Source organism: Pelodiscus sinensis, chromosome 3, assembly GCF_049634645.1.
Source record: "Pelodiscus sinensis isolate JC-2024 chromosome 3, ASM4963464v1, whole genome shotgun sequence".
NCBI lineage: Eukaryota > Metazoa > Chordata > Testudines > Trionychidae > Pelodiscus > Pelodiscus sinensis.
In genome coordinates, this window is record NC_134713.1 from 83,064,979 (window position 1) to 83,085,602 (window position 20,624).

Here is a 20,624-nt window from a genome sequence, read left to right on the forward strand (position 1 = left end):
GGTATGTAGCGCCTGCTCTTTCTTTAACAGCTTGTGTGATAATCTGAGCCAGGATGAGCATGGAAGTAAGACCTGTGACACTCTAACCATGAGTGACTTGCAAAGAGTATGTCTACATTGCAAGTGAAGGTGTGATTTTAACATATGGAATTACACTAACAATAGTAGTAGTGAACAAACGGTGCCTCGCACCACAAGCATATTCCAGGGTCCCCTGAAGACTTGCACTTGGGGGGCTAACTTGGCTGAAGCCCATGTCACCACATCTGCCTATCCATGCTACAATCGCATCTGCACTTGCAATGTAGATGTACCCAAAGTGAATCAGTAGCAAAGCCAATTAGTACTAGAGAGTTTTTGGCTTTGAGGCTATTAAACCACTCCCTCTAAAGTGACTTAGAGAACGAAGATTCCACTTTCTGACATCACAATTGTAAAATATAAAGTAGATCTCAGAACAAAGGAATGATGCAACATTTGCAGCTCCAATACCCCTACTACCTATTTGCTAAAGATGATAAAAATATAATTTCTGCACAAGGGAAATTGTAAAATATTGATATTTGTTTTCATCCCAAATCAGGACAAAATGTCAAAATCAAAACTTTCACAGAACCTGAAGGTCTGAAAATTTTTGATTTGCGCAAATGTCAAAATAGTTTGGTTCAGTTTGTTGACTGGAAACAAAATCTCTTGTTTCTGGTTGGATCTACCTGTGCTGCTGTGGTGCTTCAAGGGAGTTATAATTCAGGTGGCTCAGCCTCATGTCCACATTCTCTCCTGTAGGCTAGGGTCCCCATTCAATCTACACTTCCCATGATGCATTGCAGCCGTGGAACACCCATGATGCACTGCAGCAGTTCAGCCAGAGGGAAACTACAGTTTATCCTGGGAAATGAAATCTGTCTGGGGAGCCTGGCCCACTAAAGGTGATAGAGGGCAGAGGCTATCATGTACTGTAGTGGCTCAAATGGAGGCAGAGATTAATATTAACCCTACCCAAAACAAAACAAAAAATAATTTAAAAATCCCAATATTTTCCCATGCAAACGTGAAGTTTTGTACTAGCTACATTTTCCATAAAAAAAACAAAGAAACAGAAAATTCCTAGCACTACTGTGTGCTCTGTGTCTCAGTTTACTGTACCCTCTCTCCAATAACAGATTTTTTTATCATTTAATTATCAGAGTTCTGCTAAACTTTTCCTCTGCTTTATATCTAGCTCTGCTTTGTCAACCTCCAGGCTTCTGTTATTGAAGAAAGTAACCAGTTAAATGTGCTAAGGGCCTCATATGCTTTTCATTTAGTCTGAGCCACACTTCACATTAGAATATTATGGGACTTTCCAAATTCTATTGTTAAAATTTCCTGTGCAAAGCAAACAAATTGCAGAACAAAACTCACATGGAAACTATCTAGAACATTGGCTATTAACTAGTACAAGTGATTAGAATAAGAAGGTAAAATGTTAAAACTATAAACAAATAACTGAAAAAGCTTAAGATTTCACAATAAGTGGATGGAATGTGAGAGCTACAATAAGACTATTTGAACATATTTATTAATATCTGAGAAACAAGCCTCATGTTGTTTACCCCAGAATGTGTCTTGCTACAATGTTTTTGAAAGCTATCCTGTCTAGTCTCTTTAAGGTTGAAATAAGGCAAACTGAGGTTGCGGCAAAGCTCACGGCCAGGCTGTCCTCATGAGGAAGAAGTTTCCAGTTCCCCAAAACTGAAGCAATTTTGCAAAACTGAACTGCAACTTTCCTGTACCTGTTTCCACATATGCAAAATTGGGAGAATAATGGGACCTCTCTGATTACCTCACATATATTTATAAATTTATCATGATAGGTGTTAGCATTCCATTTTTCACGTGAAGATTGTGATTTGTCCGTGGTTGCCAAAGAGTTGAACACACGCACATACCTAGCAGGACATTCCTTCACCACAAAACCACCCTTCCTAACTGTTGAAAACTCACTTCATTAACATTTGCAAGATGCCTCAACACAGCAGTGAGTAGCTAAAGGCAGGTATACACTTAAAAAGCTGCAATAACATTTTAGTAAAGACGATACAACAGAAAAGTTCCCATCTGCATAGTTACTCCCCCTCTGTGAGAGGCTGAAACTCTGTGGTAAAAGTCCTTCAACCTAACAGCAGGTGGGTTAGTTTGCTATAACTGGGTCATTTTAGAGGTGTGGATTTTCCACACATCTGGGCAACGTAGTTATATTGACAGATATCTGTAGTCTACCTTAAGCCTTAGAAATGCCTATAAATAAAAAAAAAATTGCTTGCTTTGGCATCCCGTTATATGTTACTAGGGACTTTTCACTAACCCTGTGAACTGGCCCATACATATAATTAATGAGCTCAAAGTGAAGTGAAATAAGCTCAAACAATGACATTAGAATTCAGATCAGAAAGCAGAACTAGAAGTGACCAAAAAATTTAAACTGCAGAGAAGGGAGAAGGCTGCTGGCCACAATAACATATTTACTTTGCTTTCTTCACAAGTACTTTTCCTTAAGCACTGTTTAGACTCAATATGGCACTAGAAAGGCTTTGGCATGTCACTGCTGATTTTCCGAATTAATACAATTCTCATTACAGCTTGCAGTACAGTACTTCGCTTTCCAATTCACTACTTAACACACAATCTTTCGTGTACATTTTTCCATTTCTCGGAGGCTAAAAACTATTTTATTTCATTTCATTTCATTTCATTTCATTATTATGCAGGGTTTCAGAGTCCCAATTCAGGTATAAAGGTTAACTTTAAATAAGCTATTTTACACGTAGTGACACCTAGTGGCAGAACAGTATAATTCAACTCAGCATTCCATTACCTCAGAGGTGAGGAACCTTTTTTGCATCAGGGGCTGCTGACTCACAACAAAATTAATTGGGGACTGGACTGAACACAAGTGAAGAGAAAAAAAATCTCCAAGTTCTCACTGCTGTGGCCCCAGACTGAGAGAGAAAAAGACACTCCCCATATTCCCGTAACACACCCGAGACAAGGAGGGTTTCAGGATAGTAGTTCTCCAACCCCATTGTGGGGACCGCATGGGGGGCAGGCTCCCCAATGCTGAGGGGAGCCTTGAGCCTCAGGGGATGGGTCCAGGCAAGCTAGGGTTTCTGGTTTAGGTTCCCCATGCCTGCATTACATCTTCCTGTTAAGTTCTACTTTCCTGCCATTTACATTATCACAGGGTTGCTTATATGTCCCATCTTGGCTGGAACAGTTCTGTTCTTAATCCCTGTCCCAGACATCCTAACTTTTTGGGCAAAACTGAGCATTTGTCACATTTGTCCTTGCCAACTGATCAGTCCCACAAGGGAGACGGGAGATGGGGGGGCTCAGGCAAGCCTGATGCAAGGGAGAGGCAACTTGGGCAAGCCCCTAATGGTATCCCATTTTCCCTGTGACAACTGTAGTCCATTGTCTTTGAAGTTCAGTATATATCCGTCAAGTGCAGAGGTGAAAGTAAGTTGGTGTGCCCTGGTGCACAGCTCTGACAAGCACTGGCTGAGCTGTGGCAAAAGTCAGCAGGAGCTATTTAAAGAGCTGTCAGGGACCCAGGTTGCAATAGGACAGTGCCTGTAAGAAATTAAAGTTACTTTCACTGCTGATCAAATGTCTTGGAATTGTACTGGTGTTCTAATTGCAAGACTCAAACATGTAACAAGTTGTTCCTTTGCAGTGATTAGCTGTAATTTGTTTGCAATTCTTGAATTATTTTTTTCTGCGTCTGCCATCTGTGGAGCTTTCTCTGTTGATTGTTCTTTCTGAGGAAGAAACTGTTGATGTTTTTCTGTTGGCCTCCACACTGTTGGTTTCAACCACATAATCTGGGTGCTGAATTCTTTCTCTTTATGACAGTTGGAGTTGTCCCTCTTTTTTTTTCGTCACATCATTTGACATGCAGACAATCATCAGTTTCTAGACACAGCAGTTCTTTGAGTGATGTCTGTTATAAAAATGTTCATAAGCGCTTTTGCCTTTTTTAAAATCTGATTTGGCTAATCTCTTCACATCTGGCCACTTTGGAGAGACATTCTCTTCCAGAGTTGTCTTCTCATGAGTAGTTTTGCTGGATTATACCAAGTAGCTTCTGTGAGTATTGATTTGTAATTCAGAAGAGTGAGGAATGACTCTTCCTGCAGTGTGTGTGGGGGGGGGGGGGGGGAGGGAGGGAGGCGTTGGCTTTCTGTACAGCTCTTTCAACATCTCCATTCACCTGTGGGTAATGTGAGCTTCTAGTAATATCCTCAAATTCATATTTTGCTCAGAATGATAAATACTACTGCAGTGAACTATGATCTGTCACTAATTGTTCTGGAATATCAAAATGAGCAAAGGTGATAACACTGTGACATGTTAGAATCATACAATCATAGGACTGGAAGAGACCTCAGGAGGTCATCAAGTCCAACGCCCTGCCAAAAGCAGGACCAACCCCAACTAAATCAGCCCAGCCAGGGCTTTGTCAAGTTGAGACTTAAAAACCTATAGGGATGGAGATTCCACCTCCCCCTAGGTAATCCATTCCAGTGTTTTGCCACCCACAAAGTTTTTGCTAATATCCAACCCAGACCTCCCCCACTGAAACTTGAGACCATTGCTCCTTGTTCTGCCATCCATCACTGCTGAGAACAGCCTCTCTCCATCCTCTTTGGAACCTCCCTCCTCTTTGGTAGTTAAAGGTTGCTATCAAATCCCCCTTCACTCTTCTGTAGACTAAAGAAGCCCAAATCCCTCAGCCCCTCCTCATAAGTCACGTGCTCCAGCCCCCTAATAATTTTTGCTGCCCTCTTCTGGACTTTCTCCAATTTGTCCACATCCTTTCTGTAGTGGGGGCCCCAGAATTGGATGCAATACTCCAGATGTGGTCTCACCAGTGCCAAATAAAGGGGAATAATCACTTCTTTAGATCCACAGGCAATGCTCCTCCTAATACACCATAGAATACCATTAGCCTTCTTGGCTACAAGGGCACACTGTTGACTCATATCCAGCATCTCAGCCACTGTAATCCCCAGATCCTTTTCCTTTTCTGTTATATGATGTCTCTCAAGTACATTAGTTCTATATATCTCAAAAAACAGTCTATGATGACTAGGTAAGGATGTCCTCTGAATCTGCATAAATCTGCAGTTAATCTCTTTCAAGTTCTGTCTGGTAGAGATGTTATTAAATGTTCTTTGTGTTGTGTTGGTCTATTAGTTCTGCAATGTTCATGGAACCTAAAACTGGAAGGGAACCTCAAGAGGTCATCGAATCCAGACCCCTGCCCTCACGGCAGGACTAAACACTGTCTAGATCATCCCTGATAGATGTCTATCCAACCTGCTCTAAATATCTCCAGCAGTATCCCACTGATTCCACAAGCCCCCTAGGCAATTTATTCCAGGTTGTGTCTACACATCAAAGTTATTTCGGAATAACAACTCTTATTCTGAAATAACTATATGAGCATCTACACAGCAATTCTGTTATTTCAAAATAATTTCAAAATAATGGATGGCTTATTCTAAGTCCTGTAAACCTCATTCTACGGAAAATAATGCCTATTCCGAAATACCTATTTCAAAATAAGGCATGTATAGACGTTCCACTACTGCTATTTCAAAATAGCCCTTCACCAGCACCATTCTAAGTTATTCTTCCTGGGGTTCTACATTGAGATAGCATGTCTACATTATGGAAGCCTGCCTTGGACCAATTTTGAGGCTTTTCTGCAGGGTCTGAAGCAAGGCCTGAGGCTATTTGGGCTGCAGACAGGCAGCCAGGATAGGCAAAGGCAACAGGTCCACACCCACTTGCCAAAGATGAGTGGCCATTTGTCATGTTACTGGATTTTAAAGGGAGCAGCCAGATCACTGCTGCACCCATGGGAGGGTATTTGCCCCAAAGTCTATACGAAAAGGGACATGTGAGGTGTCACATGAAATCTTGTGTTCTACTGATTCTGTATATGATATCTGTATGTGGAATTATATTCATGTACTTGTATGATATCTGTATGTGGAATTATAAACATGTACTCTGTAGGGATGCTGGAAAATTCTCTGTCTGTGGCTGAGCAGTGGGCAAGGAATGCTCAGCCAATGGCTATGCTAATTAGCAAGGAGACAATGGAGCTCTAGATGCCAATACACACCTCAGGAATGTGACTGATACCTGCAAACCAGCCAGGGCCAAAGGTCTGGCAGCATGGGACACAGGGATAGGTTGTTGGATCATGTGACTGTCTCTGACCAGGGAGATGCCGAGGGAGGTATATAAGTGCCATGTGGCACCCTCCATTTTGTCTTCAGTTTTGCTCCTGATCCCAGATGCAGCCTTGCAGGGAACAGCGAGCCAGAAAGAACTGTGGACCCATCCTGACATAGGATGTACACCAAAGACTTTTAAGATAGAAGTTTATAACATCTCTGCTAAGAGCCTGAATCGAGAACTGGGTGATTCGATGCATGTAATGTATTAGCCTTTAACAACCTTACTCTCATGCTTTTCTTTCGTTTAGTAATAAACCTTTGGATTTTAGATTCTAAAGGATTGGCTCAGCATGGTCTTATGGGTAAGATCAAGAGTATAAATTGACTGGGACCTGTGGCTGTTTTCTTGGGACCAGAAGAACCCGTTTGAGGTAGGTGAGATTGGGTTCTAAAACCCCTCACCTGTGTGTTAGGCCGGGGGCTGATAGGGGCACAGGGAGATCTGGGGTGTCAGAAGGGTTTTGTTCATGAGGCTTCTGGCTGTCCAGGTTGGAAGCTGAAGTGCTCTGTGTGACTGGTTTGTGGCCTATTTGGAAAGGTCTCCAGTCTGGGGCTGTAAGGAGTCCCGAGTGTGTGGCAGGGACTAAATGGAGACTGGCAGTGGGTCACTGAGGCAAGGAGGGGAGCGGGGGTTGGGAATTCCCAGAAGGGAGGACCCCAGTATATGGGGGTACTGTGGCAGGGTAGTACCAAGAAGAGAGGATACCACAGTTTGGGAAGGACATGGGTCCTACCACAGTGATGGAGAAAAATAGGTAATAGCAGGTGAGACACCAGCCGACAGGGGGCACTCCAGAGCTAAAAAACTAATTCCTAGAGTGTCCAGCAGGAGGGTCTGTCACGGTGAGTCACGCTGTGTGACAACACAGAATGTAATTTAGAACTTCCTGAACTTGTGTATCTGTTAAAATTACTTTTGGTAGCTGTGTCTTGCACCTCCATATGCACTTATATACCATCTTGGAGCTCCCAGGTATTTGTGTGTGATGTTGGGCTCTCTGGAAGAATGTCCACTACTATTAGATTGTTCCTGGGAACATATTTAGCAATTGAGTTAGATTGCATTAAGCTTAGCAATAGATATTGGCATCTCAGCAGTGTGTGCTCCAGGCCTTTTCTGTTGATTAGCGAGACAAGCAATGTATTGTCTATTATTAGTATAATCAGTCCATGCAAATATCTGTGAAAACTTTCCCATGCCCTTACGCTTGCTAGGCTCTTCAATCTGTACTTATGGCGTTTCTGCTTCTGGGAGCGTGTGAGAGCAAAATGCAATTGGCTTCCACTCAGATCCATACTGTTGCAGCAATACACTACATGTTTGCATCCCCTCTGACCAGTGTACTTGAGTACTAGAGCTGTTGATATATATATATATATATATATATATATATATATATGAAACATTTCTTGATTTGTCTTGATTTGGCCTCAGAGTATTGGACAGTTCATTTAGGAGGACTGCTGACAGAGGAGGGGGGAATGCCAAAGGGGGCAATTGCCCAGTGGCTCAGGTGATTTAAAAGGGTCCAGGGCCCCCAGCCATGGTCATCACTGCCAGCAGTAGAGCAGGGATAAGGCAGGCTTCCTGCCCTTCCTTGCTGCACACTACTCCTGCAAGCAGCTGGCGGCATGGAGCCCTGGGAGGTGTCTTTGCACTGTCCCTTCCCTAAGTGCCAACTCTGTAGCTCCCACTGGCCACAAACTTTAGCAATGTGGGGGCAATGCCTCTGGACACAGGTATGCGGAGACCGCCATGGACTTCCTGCCTAGGAGCCACTGCCAAAAAGGAGTGCTGGTCACTTTCAGAAGTGGGCCACGGCTAGCTCAATGCTTACTTTACAGAAGGCTGCTGCCTGAAATATTCCATCAGAAATGATTTTCAAACTATTTTTTCAATATGAAACTTTGTATGGAAGACTCGCCAGCTGCACAGTGCTGCTATGTAAGGCCTCAAGCCACTCTGCCTAGAAACAGTTGTTCAAGGGACATGTCAGGAACAGGAGGGAGCGTTGCCAGAGTGCCTGAGCTAGCAAAACTTCCAGTAGGGGATTAATGTAATCAGGGAAGAGTAGAACCTCTCTCACTGCTTTGTCTTAAACCATAGGTTAACTGGGCTCCTACGTATAAGAATTGTAAGAAAGGGCATGGATGACTTAAGCCCACATCTCATAACCTGTAGCTTGACTTGACCTCCAGATTGCCCATAGTGACGGCAACATATTTACAATCATCTTGGTTTTAGCTATCAAAGACAGAAAGAATACAATTTTAGCAATGTTTTAAAGTGGTGTTTTCCTTATTTCTCATTCTGTTCATGGCCAACTTCATTTGGGGAAAAAAAATCTCTTCTACTTTGTATTGGAGATGGATCCAACCCAAAATTTCAAGTACCAGATCTCTGAAATTGTATGAAATATGGTTGGAGTTAAATGTCAGCATCCAAATTGCCCTATAATTGTTATCCGGGTTGGAGATAAAACCAGGTGCCTATTTTGTAGATTTGGATTGGATGTGGCCCATTGTATGTAAAATCTGACAAAGTCAGCTTAGCATTTCTGATTTTATGAAGCAAAATCTCCCAAGAAGAACTCCCCAGATTACACAATTTGCCCTATTTCATCCTCAAACCCAAATTCTAAACCATAGTCTGAACCTAATTTGGAGCTGCATCCAGACTTGCACATCATCTCCTTGGCTCATCTCTATTTTCAATATATTTCTTCAGCTTTTTTTCCCCTTTTCTTGTCTGGCCAGTAAGGTTGCATCTACACAGCAGAGCTATTCAGGATACATCCGGTATCCTGAAATAGCTATTCAGTGTCTTAAGAGCAAGCCTGTTATATCGAAATATAATGGGCTCGCTATTCTAATGTCTGTAAATCTCATTGCATGAAGGATAAGAGACGTTCTGGAATAGCGCTTTATTTCAAAATTTGGTGTCGTGTAGACACCAAATTTCCAGATAAGCTGTGTATCTTGGCTATACAGCACCAAATTTTGAAAAGCTATTTTGAAATAACATCAGAATAGTGCAAATTGTGTAGCTTATTTCGAAATAAGGAGCTGTGTAGATGCACCCTAAGTCAGTGTTTCTGAAAGTGTTCCTCGAAATTACTTTCAGAAAAACGTTAACTGGCCGCCCCAGCTTGTTGATTTACTGGCGCCGTGGCCATGGAGGCTCGCAGCTCCCCTTGGCTCCCCTTGGCTGCAAAGGATGAAACGGAGCCAATGGGAGCCACGAGGCTTGTGGCTGTGGCACCAGTAAATAAATAAACTGGGGCGGCCAGTTAATGTGTTTCTCAAAGTGATTTCGCGAAACACTTCAGAAACACTGCCCTAAGTGACTGGAATACCCATTGTATTTTAAAAAATGAGTTATTCTTTTACCTTTATGAGGGTCTTTGTTTTCATTCCAATGGTAGCCATGTAGCAAATATATTCTGTCACAGGGACCTGATGACATAGGGATTCACTTCGTAGCATGGGAAACTGGTACAAGAAGGGTATACTCTGGCTGATCATCATTCTCTCTTGGCCTCATACCAACTGTGTTAAAATTAGCAGTCATTCCTAGACGCTGGTGTCTGAATTACTAGACTAATGTTTTTAAATCCCCACTCACAGTAAGTGGCTCTGTTAAATTCTGTCCTCCCAGCAGTTAGGATAGGGTTAGAACTAATGATGCTCATCATTTGAAGCTTCTTCTTTAATTTCTTCCCAATTTATACTTGAATTTAGCATTTGAGAACTTTACTTTCTTAAAGACTGCAGGATCAGAGCCATAATGCTACACAATGTTGTCTCCAACAAATGATTGCTGGCTCTAACTATAATAATAATTGTTCTTGACTTAGTTTATTTAGTCTGCACAGTCAGTCAGTGCATTTAAATATGCCAGCTAAAAGTTGAAGTACCTTATCTGTTAATTTTAGCCACATTAATGAGCTGAGGAATTGAGATATTATAGAAATGGTTAATGCAAAAAGATGTGTAAACTTAAACTAGCGGATTGATTACATTTACCGGAGATTATTCCTTTTATTTCCATTTGTGTACTGGTTCATTTTGGAGAAATTCCTGACTTGATACACATCAAGAACATTGTAAAAATCCAAGGTTCATACTGTTGTGCTGTTCCAGAATTTTTAAAACATTAGGCATGAAAGTGACATTTAAGAACATTAAACTGCTATTTTGTCAACAAGGATTCAGAAGTGCCTGAATTAAAGGGGCCATGGTCACATTTCTACCTAACCTCCGAGGTCTCCCTGGTTACTTTCCACCTTGAGTTTGTTTGTTTGTTTTTTTTCTCAACAAATTTATTTTGAAACCATTTGGCAACCCTAGTACCATCACTTTTTTTTTTTTTTTCTTTCAGAAAAAGCACTGCTTGAGCCCATGCTACTCGAGAGTCCTTTTGTTAGTAGGGTAAATAGTCTGGATAGCAGTTGATATTTGAACCTGTAATTGGAGTAAGTAAGTTTTTCTCTACTTATTTCTGTGGTGTTTGGTCGACTATACTATACAATAAAACAGGAAAAGAAGAAATCAGGCCCTTTTTAGTAAGCAGAAATGTGGGTAACTTCAAATACCCAGTAAAACCAGAAAAATAATTCACATCTGGTATTAATATTTGAAAACAAAGGAAAATGTCACAGAAAAGAGATGAAAAATGTGAACAGGCCCAAAGGTTGATTTGAGGGACTTTACAACACTCTTCCTAAAGTTGCTTTATGCAATCTAGAGGCGTCTATTTTAATTTCTACATTGCAGGGAAGATCTGTGGCTGTTGCTTTAGAAACATGGTTCAGTCACACCAAAAGCTCATAGTAAATGTGTGTAGTGAGGGACTTTGGCTCTACAATTTGTTACAGGATATTTGGCAACATCAACTATTGTGAATGCAAAGAGATCCTCTGTATTTCCACGTGAGCAGTTAGGGCGGAGGTATTTAGGCACCTCACACCTATTGAATTCAATTAGATCTAGGCAGCTAAATGCATTTTAGGATGCTGGTCTTAGTCCCTCCATAGCCAGCATAAAAGATACAGTGATTCCTGATATTCCATGTCAGTTACATTATTTATGATATTGTTCAGCAACTATCCTTGATGCCAAAATATCAGAAGATCACATGTCACGTAATGTTGTTGCTGTCATGTTGCACAGTCTGTATCTTCAGCTAAACTTTTGGGCCCAGATTTTGCCGCTTTTACTCACATTGAAAAGTACCTTAGTCAGCAAGTGGTCCCACCGAAGTAAATAGGGCTTCTCATGGAGAAAAGTACTTGGATAAATTAAAGAGCAGCAGAACTGGGCCCACTGTGAGCTATTTAGTAGTTGTTTTTGTTTTCTTTTGTCCTCTTAACATTTCACATCCAGACACACAGTAATCTGAGAAATAAGGTGTATGACTTGCAATTCCACTGCTTTTCCCCAGTTGTGGAAAAGTTCAACTTTCTTTCCTGTTTCTTATACATGTAGTGGAGTCTAATAACTTTGTCTAGGAAAGAATCCCAGAGTTTGTGTATTTTTCTGAACCGAATGTTTATATATGTTGTTACCCTGCCAGGTTAAAAACTGCAGGGGAAAACCACTGTATGATTGGGCTGGAAGTGAAACGGCGATATGGTAGTGCTACTTTAATGTGGACATACTGTTGCCTTCAAAAGGTATACCAGCTTTTAGCAAATACAGAAATAGTGTCTGCTGCTACCTTCCCATTTGCTACTGTCTCCCCCTAGCTAGTCTATACATATATCAATGAATTTGTTTTTCAAACTGATCAAGTTAATGCCAGTTGTGGAGCCCTGAGGACTGTTAAAATGTAATGGTGATTTAACATGTACATTACATAGACACGGGAAATCTGTGGAATTTATGTTTGAAATGGTGGCATAAATTGTAGTAGGTATGTGGGAATGTTTGTTTTTTTAAATCGAATTTAGATTCGCCTCTTCTTAATGCATATTTGTGTTTCCATTTGCAAGTGCTTGGCTGATGACACATATTGAATGTACAAGGTGGTATGATTTGTGCCCTCTACTGGATTGAAAAGGGCAATGCCTTTTGAATGAGTGACTAGCAGGTGGATCAGCAATATTAGCTCCCTGAATAGAAAGAAGCTGTGTTTTCACAGATGAATGGGTTCTAGTGTGTGTTACTAAATTTACAGTATTTGTTTAGCTCCTGATCAGTCTGTATAATATGGATTATTACAAGCAATCATAGCCAAGCCTCATATACATTTACCTCACCGAATGATAAAATGGAAATAAACCCTGACGTAGTTCATTTTAGTAATAACTGTTCCTGGCTCAGCGATTCCCATCAGTGACCACTTAGCAAACAATCTTTTCTTCTAAAATGCTGCGTTAATAGTTATTCTCTGAACAAAAATCAGGCAAGAATCACAATATGCAACAGCAAAAAATTTCCTTTAAGGCTATGAAAGGAACTTAAGAGACCATTCACAAAATAAGAATCTGATTTGCTACTGAAAAGTATGAATCGTAGGGATATTGACAACTAAGGGCTAGATCATCTTCCCCTATAGGGGGAAATCTATATAGGGGACAGGAGCCTTATATATATCCTCTGCTGGAGTTTCCAATGGGTAGTTTCTTTTGGAAGGTGAGGTTTTCCCTCAGACATAACCACTTGTCCAAAGGGCCGGTGCTTCTGTACTGACTCCCAGTTTTTCTCTAGCCCTCTTCAGTCCCTGTGGCAGTGCCAAAGGGTCCTCTTCCAGTCAATGAGCCTGGACTCCCTCCCCCTGAGGGTACGTCTAGACTACATGCCTCTGGCGACAGAGGCATGTAGATTAGACTACCCGGCATAGGAAAATGAATCGGCGATTTAAATAATCGCCACTTCATTTAAATTTACATGGCTGCCGCGCTGAGCCGATCAGCTGTTTGTCGGCTCAGCGCGGTAGTCTGGACGTTCCGCGGTCGATATCAAAGACATTTGTCGACCTCATCCCAGGAATTCCAGACCATGGAGGGGGAAAGCACCTGAATTTGATGAAGCACTCAGTAAGGAAGGTTTATGGGGAGGAGAAACAGTGCCCCTTTGCAAGCTGAGGCACTCCATGAGTCAGAACCTGTTCTTTTCATATTCTTATGTGATTCTAACAGACCAGCTCAGAGAGCCACAGATCAATTCACTTGTGTGTGAATATCAAAGATGTTGTGAAGACCAGGACTTTAACAGGGTTTAAAAAAGAACTAGATAAATTCATGAGGGACAGGTCCATCAATGGTTCATAGCCAATATGGGTATGAATGGTACCGTCAGGCTCTGTTGTTAGAGGCTGGGAATGGGTGACGGGAGGGATCAGTTGATGATCACCTGTTCTGTTCACTCCCTCTGGGGCATCTGGCATTGGCCACTGTTGGAAGACAGGATACTGGGCTAGTATCCTGTCTCACCCAGTATGGCCATTCTTTTGCTCTTATGTTGTTATGGAGAGGCAAAAACAGTATTATTAACATCTCCTTTGATCTCGATTAGCACAAGTAAATTGGCCCTTTATAAGTGAGCAATGTGTGTGTGGGGGGGGCAATTCCTCAGTATCAGAAGAGGCAGGGCTGGAGGCAGCCAGCCCTTAGTGCCACCCCCCCCCCCCCCCCCCCACACACACATACACACACCAGCCCTCAGAGCTCCCTGGTTTGCATCTCACGGGGCTGTGGCAGCAACTGAAGGGGCCTACAACTCTGGCCACTGCTGCTGTCTCAGTAGCAGCGGCAGTGGCTGGGAGCCTCAGGCTCCTTTGAACTGTCATACCATGGAGCAGTTGCCCTGTTTCCCCACCCACCCATTCCATTCCCCTCATCAGCAGAGCTGCACATAACCTCTATGTAGACATTTGAATTCATACCTATTTGAACCAGTACTTGGTTATAATGATTCCTTGTGGAACCTCATACAATCTGTTCTAAATTTAAGGTAAGTAAATCTGGCTAAATTACTAGTGACCAATCAGAAGTCACTGCATCCTCTATAGACTCAGTGGTAGCCATCAAAATATACATAAAAGCTACAGAACAGAACTATGGGAGGATTGCTCCTGAAAGTTAAGCACATGCTTCAGTGTTTAGCCATCTCATGATCTTGGTTATAACTCCCTTGTCCTAGCTGTGTCGACCAGTATTGTGAGTGTAGTGGGAGAGTTCAAAGGCTCACAGTTCACAGTATCATAGCACTCTTCAGTGCTCACTGGGGCTGAGAACTGTTGCTGTGAACAACCTTTAGTTTGTGTGCTGGTGTTAATATGAAGGACATCAGACTATCCGGTCTGCTTTATCATACCTTCATGTCAGACAGTCTACCATATTGGTAGATGGACTAACTCTGCTTTGGAAGGAAGTGATATGAGATAAGGTCCTATGGTCCACCCACAGGTTGAGGACATCGGAAGATACCAAAGGCTAGCTACTTTAAACATATTTACCTGTGCAATCACGTCTACAGTTTCAGAATAGCTACGGCACTTCCTCATAGCAGAGCGAGCCAAAAAGTCTTCGATCAGTCTTATACCAATGTCATATCCCCTGCGGCAAAGAAAATAAAGTTACATGAAAAGCTGAATGCTTTGTGTCTCCTCCCTTTATTCCTCTGTCTAGTCTCACTCTTTCTCTGTGAAAAGCAGCAGCATGAACTGGGTTAGAAAAAGCTGCGGCTGCCTGAGTGAGGAGATATTCTCAGTTATGGAGATTTTACTTGGACCCGTTTTTATATACACTAAGGCCACTTCACACTGGCCATGTAGAATGGGCCTGTACTCTATGCTGTCAAAGAGGTCTTAATGTTGGCATTGATACAATTTAGCATTGATACAGTGGTTAGATTTTAGTAGCGGCAAGATAGTAATTTTCTGACATATGGCTTTCAAAGGGGTTCCTCTGAAAAGACCATTACACACTGAGCATAGTGTGACCAGCTGATGTGATGACACTAGCAGTCTCATTGCCCTAAGTATGAAAGTTTGGTACAGTGTTTCTCAATCTTTTTTTATAAAGTACCCCTTTAAAAAAATAATTAAAAAGTAAAAAAATTATAAGTACCCCCAGTAGCTATGGTTTTCAGACACACAACATTTTTTTCTACTATTGCAACACATTAGTTTAAACAACTTAATCGTAGCTGAGTGGGTGATGAAATTTTGGGGTGTAAAAAGTACAAAAACAATAAAGTGCTGTAAAACTAAAAACTAAATTTCAGTTGTGTTGATGTACCCCCCAGACTTCTCTTGAGTACCCCTAAGGATACTTGTACCACTGGTTGAGAAACACTGGTTTGGCACACCCAGGCATAGTCTGAGAGACTGGCATGTCCTTTTCACATTTGCTTAGGTTGAAATTTGCAAATTTTAGGTTCTTTGAAGTGTGTGTGAAACAGAGTAGTTGGCAAAAAAATAAATGACAGAATAATTGAAGAAACCAATCAATGTTCCCAGTTACCTGGTCCTTCAAAGTGAAACTATTGCAGTCCTTCATAGCAATATATTTCTGTGTTTTGTGCTAGATGCTTGCACTTGATCACAAGTGAAGACACATTCTGGTTTTGTTCTATTTAGGTTTTTGTACCATGTTCATTACCATGGCATACTAGTGGTATGTCCACTAGTTCCATGGCTGGCTGACACCAGCCTACCTGGTTAGCAAAATTGGCAGAGGCCATTTTGACTGCAGTTTTCAGAGAGTAATGTTTTGTGTGGACTCCTGCAATAAAGTACAATTTATGCAAGAACAAAGAGAACGTTCATCTGACCCGCTGTGATAGTGTGTCCCTTAGACTTGGAGCACCCTGAACCCTGGCATGACTGTGGTATTAATGTATTTATTAAAGACATTTCAGTAGTTTTCCATAGAGAGAAAAAAAGTACTTCCCCATCAATCACATAACTTGGGTTGCCTAACAGATCAGAGTCCAATTTGTCCTGAGCATCTTGGTTCATTTGCCTGCCACAGAAATTGCAGGTTGAAAGTCTTATCCCTTGCAAGAGACCTTGCATCTGACGAAGTGGGTCTTTGCCCATGAAAGCTTATGCTCCAACACTTCAGTTAGTCTATAAGGTGCCACAGGACTCCTCACCGCTTTTGCAGATTCAGACTAACATGGCTACCCCTCTGATACTTATCCCTTGCAGCCTCTCTGAAATGGCTCACACAAGATATGAGTAGGTTCTTCCATCCCTCCATAGCTTCCTCTTCCACTGCCAGCCTTCTGTTGTCCTTCCTCCATCCACTGTTCCCTTTCCCTTTACCCTCCTTTCTCTTTTCTTCCTTCTTTCATTCCTCCTCTGAAATTCCTTCTTCACTTTCTTTTCTCTCTTTTCTACTAGCAATATGCTCCTTCCTCTTGATTTCTCATCACCATAAACAATAGCTGAAGTGTTTGTTACATAACTTCTGCGCAAAACTAGTTGCATTTAGGCCAAATGTATTTTGCATTTAACTAAATTTAAATTCAATTAAAATGTTGAGATGGAACTCAGATTCCAGAGAAATGACAATATAAAATGGATGAAAGACTGTAAATCATTCTCCAAATAAAGTAGGTCCTTTGAATTCACTGCATGCCTTCTGAAGATAATAATATTAATATTGGCTATTATATAATATACTAGCCAATTAGCCCGTCATAAGACGGGATTTTCAGGTCTCTCCTCCATGTCGGCCTTCTCCCCTGAGCCTCCGGTCTCTCGCTCCATTTCTCTCTCTCTCCTCCTCCTCCTACTGCCTCCCCCTTTCTCTCCTTCAGCTCTCCTCTGCCTCCTGCCTCTCTCTCTGTCTCTCTCTTTCTCTTCTCCTCCCCCTCCTGCCTCTCACTTGGGGGACCGTGGAGCCCAATTGGCCATTTGGGCGCTGCACTCTCCATGCTGCATGAGGGGTGTGGAGCCCAAACAGTCGCTTGTGCCACTTGCTCCCATGCAGCGGCCTGGCTAAGCACTGCAGAAGTCAGCCGAGCGCCACGGTGGAAGTTGACATACACGGCCGGGGGGGAGGGCCTGGAGCCACTGTCATGCTGCACGTCATCGCCCCGCACCCCTTCGCCTCCCGCCGTGGCACTCGGCTGACTTCTGCACCGCTCAGCCAGGCCGCCGTGGGGGAGCAAGCGGCGCAATCAGCTGTTTGGGCCTCGCACTCCCCATGCAGCACGGGCTGCCCAGAGGGAACAGCCAGCATTTCAGGCAACAGTGTCCCCCACAGGGAACAGCCAGCATTTCAGTGTTATAGACTCTCAGACACTGGGCTACTATATATATGATATAAATATTAAATATATACAGATAGTCTCTGTAACTATCCCTGAATTATGTCACACATTGTGCAGGAGGTTTTGTAGAAGGAAAAGTTAATGAAACTGACAAACGTAAATGCAAGCACCTGGGCCAAGCTCAGAAATGCTTCTATTGATTTTTTTTTCCATATCCATTTGAACTTAATTCTTTCTTAATCTCTTTCACTACTTGTTATGGGCCTTATTCATAGTCCACTGATGTCAATGGAAAGTTTCTCATTGATTTTGGATAAGGCCCTGTGACAAAAAGCCTAAAACTTATATCATACCCAAAGCCATGTTATCACAAAAAGCTTTCTGGAAGACTAAGGTTCAAAATAACACTGTGTGATGTACTGGCAAGCGATGAAATATTTATTTATTGACTGGCCCATTTAGCTAAGTATCATCATTAGCTGCCCTAGTAAATATTTCATTAGCAGTTATTAAAATATGTACATCACCAATACCAGAGAGTGCTCAGGTTATTTTTAAGTTTAACCTTTAGAGCCGTAAAACCAACTGAAGTGACATGCTGATGACTTACAATCTGTATAATGCTGCAGAAACAGAGAGGCAAAATAGCCCTGTTCACAAAAACTTCAATAAAAACAGTGGGCTAAATTCATGTAACTGTGTTAGTGGGGTTAAACCAGAGCAGTTTGTTCATCGAATGGAAAAGGTAAAACAGCGTAGGAAAATCTTCATGTAGTAGAAGAGAAGTAAAGTAGGACTCCATACCTCCCAGCTTGAACTTTTCCCTATTTTTACCACAGAACCTGCAAAGAACCTACATTTAATGCCCTAAAATAAATTATACTGATTGGAGCGGGGTGAAGAATTAATGAGTGATTCAATTACCATAGTTTGTTTTCTTATTTCAATTTGAGTGTACATCGCACTTTTCTCAAACAGGTGTGGTCCTGAACAATTTTTGCGAGTAGCTATTGGCCTATAACTTGCTTGCAAGCAGTTTATTGTATCTGATATCCAAAATTCTAGTTGTTTTGATTGAACATGTAGGTCCCATGATAAGTTTAGGTTTTCCATATGGATGAGCTTACCTCTGAGAAACAGGTTTTATTGATAACTAATTCAAAAATTGCTTCTGTCCAATTTTTCATGATAGTATTATTTATGGTTTTTTGTAATCCCTAGGAGCCTCCTCATGGACTAGATTTGTATTGTGCTAAGTGTTATACAAACTCAGTGCTAAAAGACCTTCCCTGTCCCCAAAGATCTTACTTGTTTATTAATTGCCAAATTAAAAGACACTAACATTCCTGCCATTCAATTTATCTGCTAGAATGTTCAGGGAAAGCAATCATCCAAGGGGGTCTCTGTTAGGGTGATGGGTTTTTCTCTTGAACCATCTTGTCAATTGCAAGGAAGTTTATTGTAAGTGTCTTGGTGTTAAGGACTGTCTTGCTTTGCGTGGTCCCAAACCTGATTCTGTTGTTCTGCAAATAACAAACAATAAGAGGCTGGAGGGAAATATATCTGAGCAGGTAGATGTCACTAATGCTAAGCTGGATGTGGAATGAAGAATAAATATGTTACTTACATTCTGTCTAGATACTTGTTCACATCTTCATCCTTTTCATAGTCCTTACACAGCTGGGCTACCAAAGCACCATAGGTGAGCACAAAGAGTTCTCTGCTCTGTCAAACAAAGGGGGAAAAAAGAGTGTGGATATGACTTGAGAAAGAAACTAGGAACAAATTCATACTGTTCCTTCTAACCTCCTATGTTGTCTTTATACATAAAATCCCAACATTTATCTTTACACATCTTCTGTCTATAGACATGCAGCCAGTGAAATCCAGCATGTGGGTTCAGTATACCTTATCTTATCATCACCTCTCACCTAGACCCCAGTATTGTCAAGAGATCTGTACCATCACTCCTTATGCCTGCATGGAGTACCATTTGCAAGACTGGTGCAGAACAATATGTTTTAATTTTGGAAGGAAGAAGACTAATATTTTTTAAAAAACATGACTAATGCTAGGCATTTGGGATGACTGCCAAGTTCAGCATTAGGTCTTTTACAAGAGTAGTAGCAACTTGTGTAGTTAAATTCCATTGCATCGAAAAAGGCGCAATGAGTCTGAGTCTTGTCATTCACATTTATGCACAGTGAATGCAAAATGGATGCAGAAAGTTATTGATTCAGAACAGTAACACTTTACACCCACTTTGCACTTCTTCTGCATAGGTGTGAATGACAAGGCAAAGCAGAGGAGTCCTCTCCTTCTTTCAGCTATCTAATGCGAGATCAGTATTTTTAATTCTTTTCATCAGCAGCTCTTCTTCCATTCTTAGTGCTATTGCACTTCCAGATTCCTGAACTGAAGAGTTTTATCCTTACACTATTTCTGCCACACAAATAAGTCTATTACTTTCCATTGTTAAGCCAGAAGTTTGTTCTGCTGCTAATGCTACCTGCTTCTAAAGTCTGTATGTCAAATCAACAAGGTAGGAGAGCAAAAGCACGAAGTTCCTCGGAAGAGATGATATGTTCAGTGCGATCTGGTTATTCCCAGAGGATTTAGCTATGTTAGGAAAAGTGGATAATGGCCTCCTAAACTGAGGTAGAAAGAATTAACCTGGATCTGTGCTCTGAGATTAGTTACAACACGAGAGCTAGCCTTGGGCACTTTTCTAATGTAGACAAACTCAGACACCAACACCCAGTTTCCCTTGAATCATATGGTTCACTATAAAATGTTCAGAATTCTGTGTTCTGTGCTTGCTGGGTTACACCAAGGCACCAGGGGCCTTCCATGACTTCAACTTGCCTATTAGTACCAAATCTGGGTTCTTAGGGTGAGTGCAGACACATACCCCCAAAATGAGTCTGGGTAAAATCAAATATAAGGGTTCCTTCCACCTTGTATGTCTAAATGCTCACAGTACAAGAGAAGATTAAGCTCGTGTGGAAGAAGTTATTATACACAAAGGTACTTTTACTAGTACAGCTTATTCCTTTACCAATATGGGACTAGCTAGACAGATGTAAGAATGTTTATACCAAT

At 41.6% G+C, this 20,624-nt stretch overlaps 1 protein-coding gene across 5 annotated transcripts in view; it reads right to left on the bottom strand.

Moving 5' to 3' along the window:
• Nucleotides 1-20,624, bottom strand: part of TRAPPC3L (trafficking protein particle complex subunit 3L) — a 58,870-nt gene that overhangs the window by 11,755 nt on the left and 26,491 nt on the right. For all 5 annotated transcript variants that reach the window (XM_014573708.3, XM_075924022.1, XM_075924020.1 and 2 more), the window contains 2 exons: nt 19,150-19,247; nt 14,755-14,854 (listed from right to left, as the gene is read on the bottom strand). In XM_014573708.3, the coding sequence (XP_014429194.1) occupies nt 14,755-14,854; nt 19,150-19,247 (198 nt within the window). The remainder of the gene's footprint in view (nt 1-14,754; nt 14,855-19,149; nt 19,248-20,624) is intronic.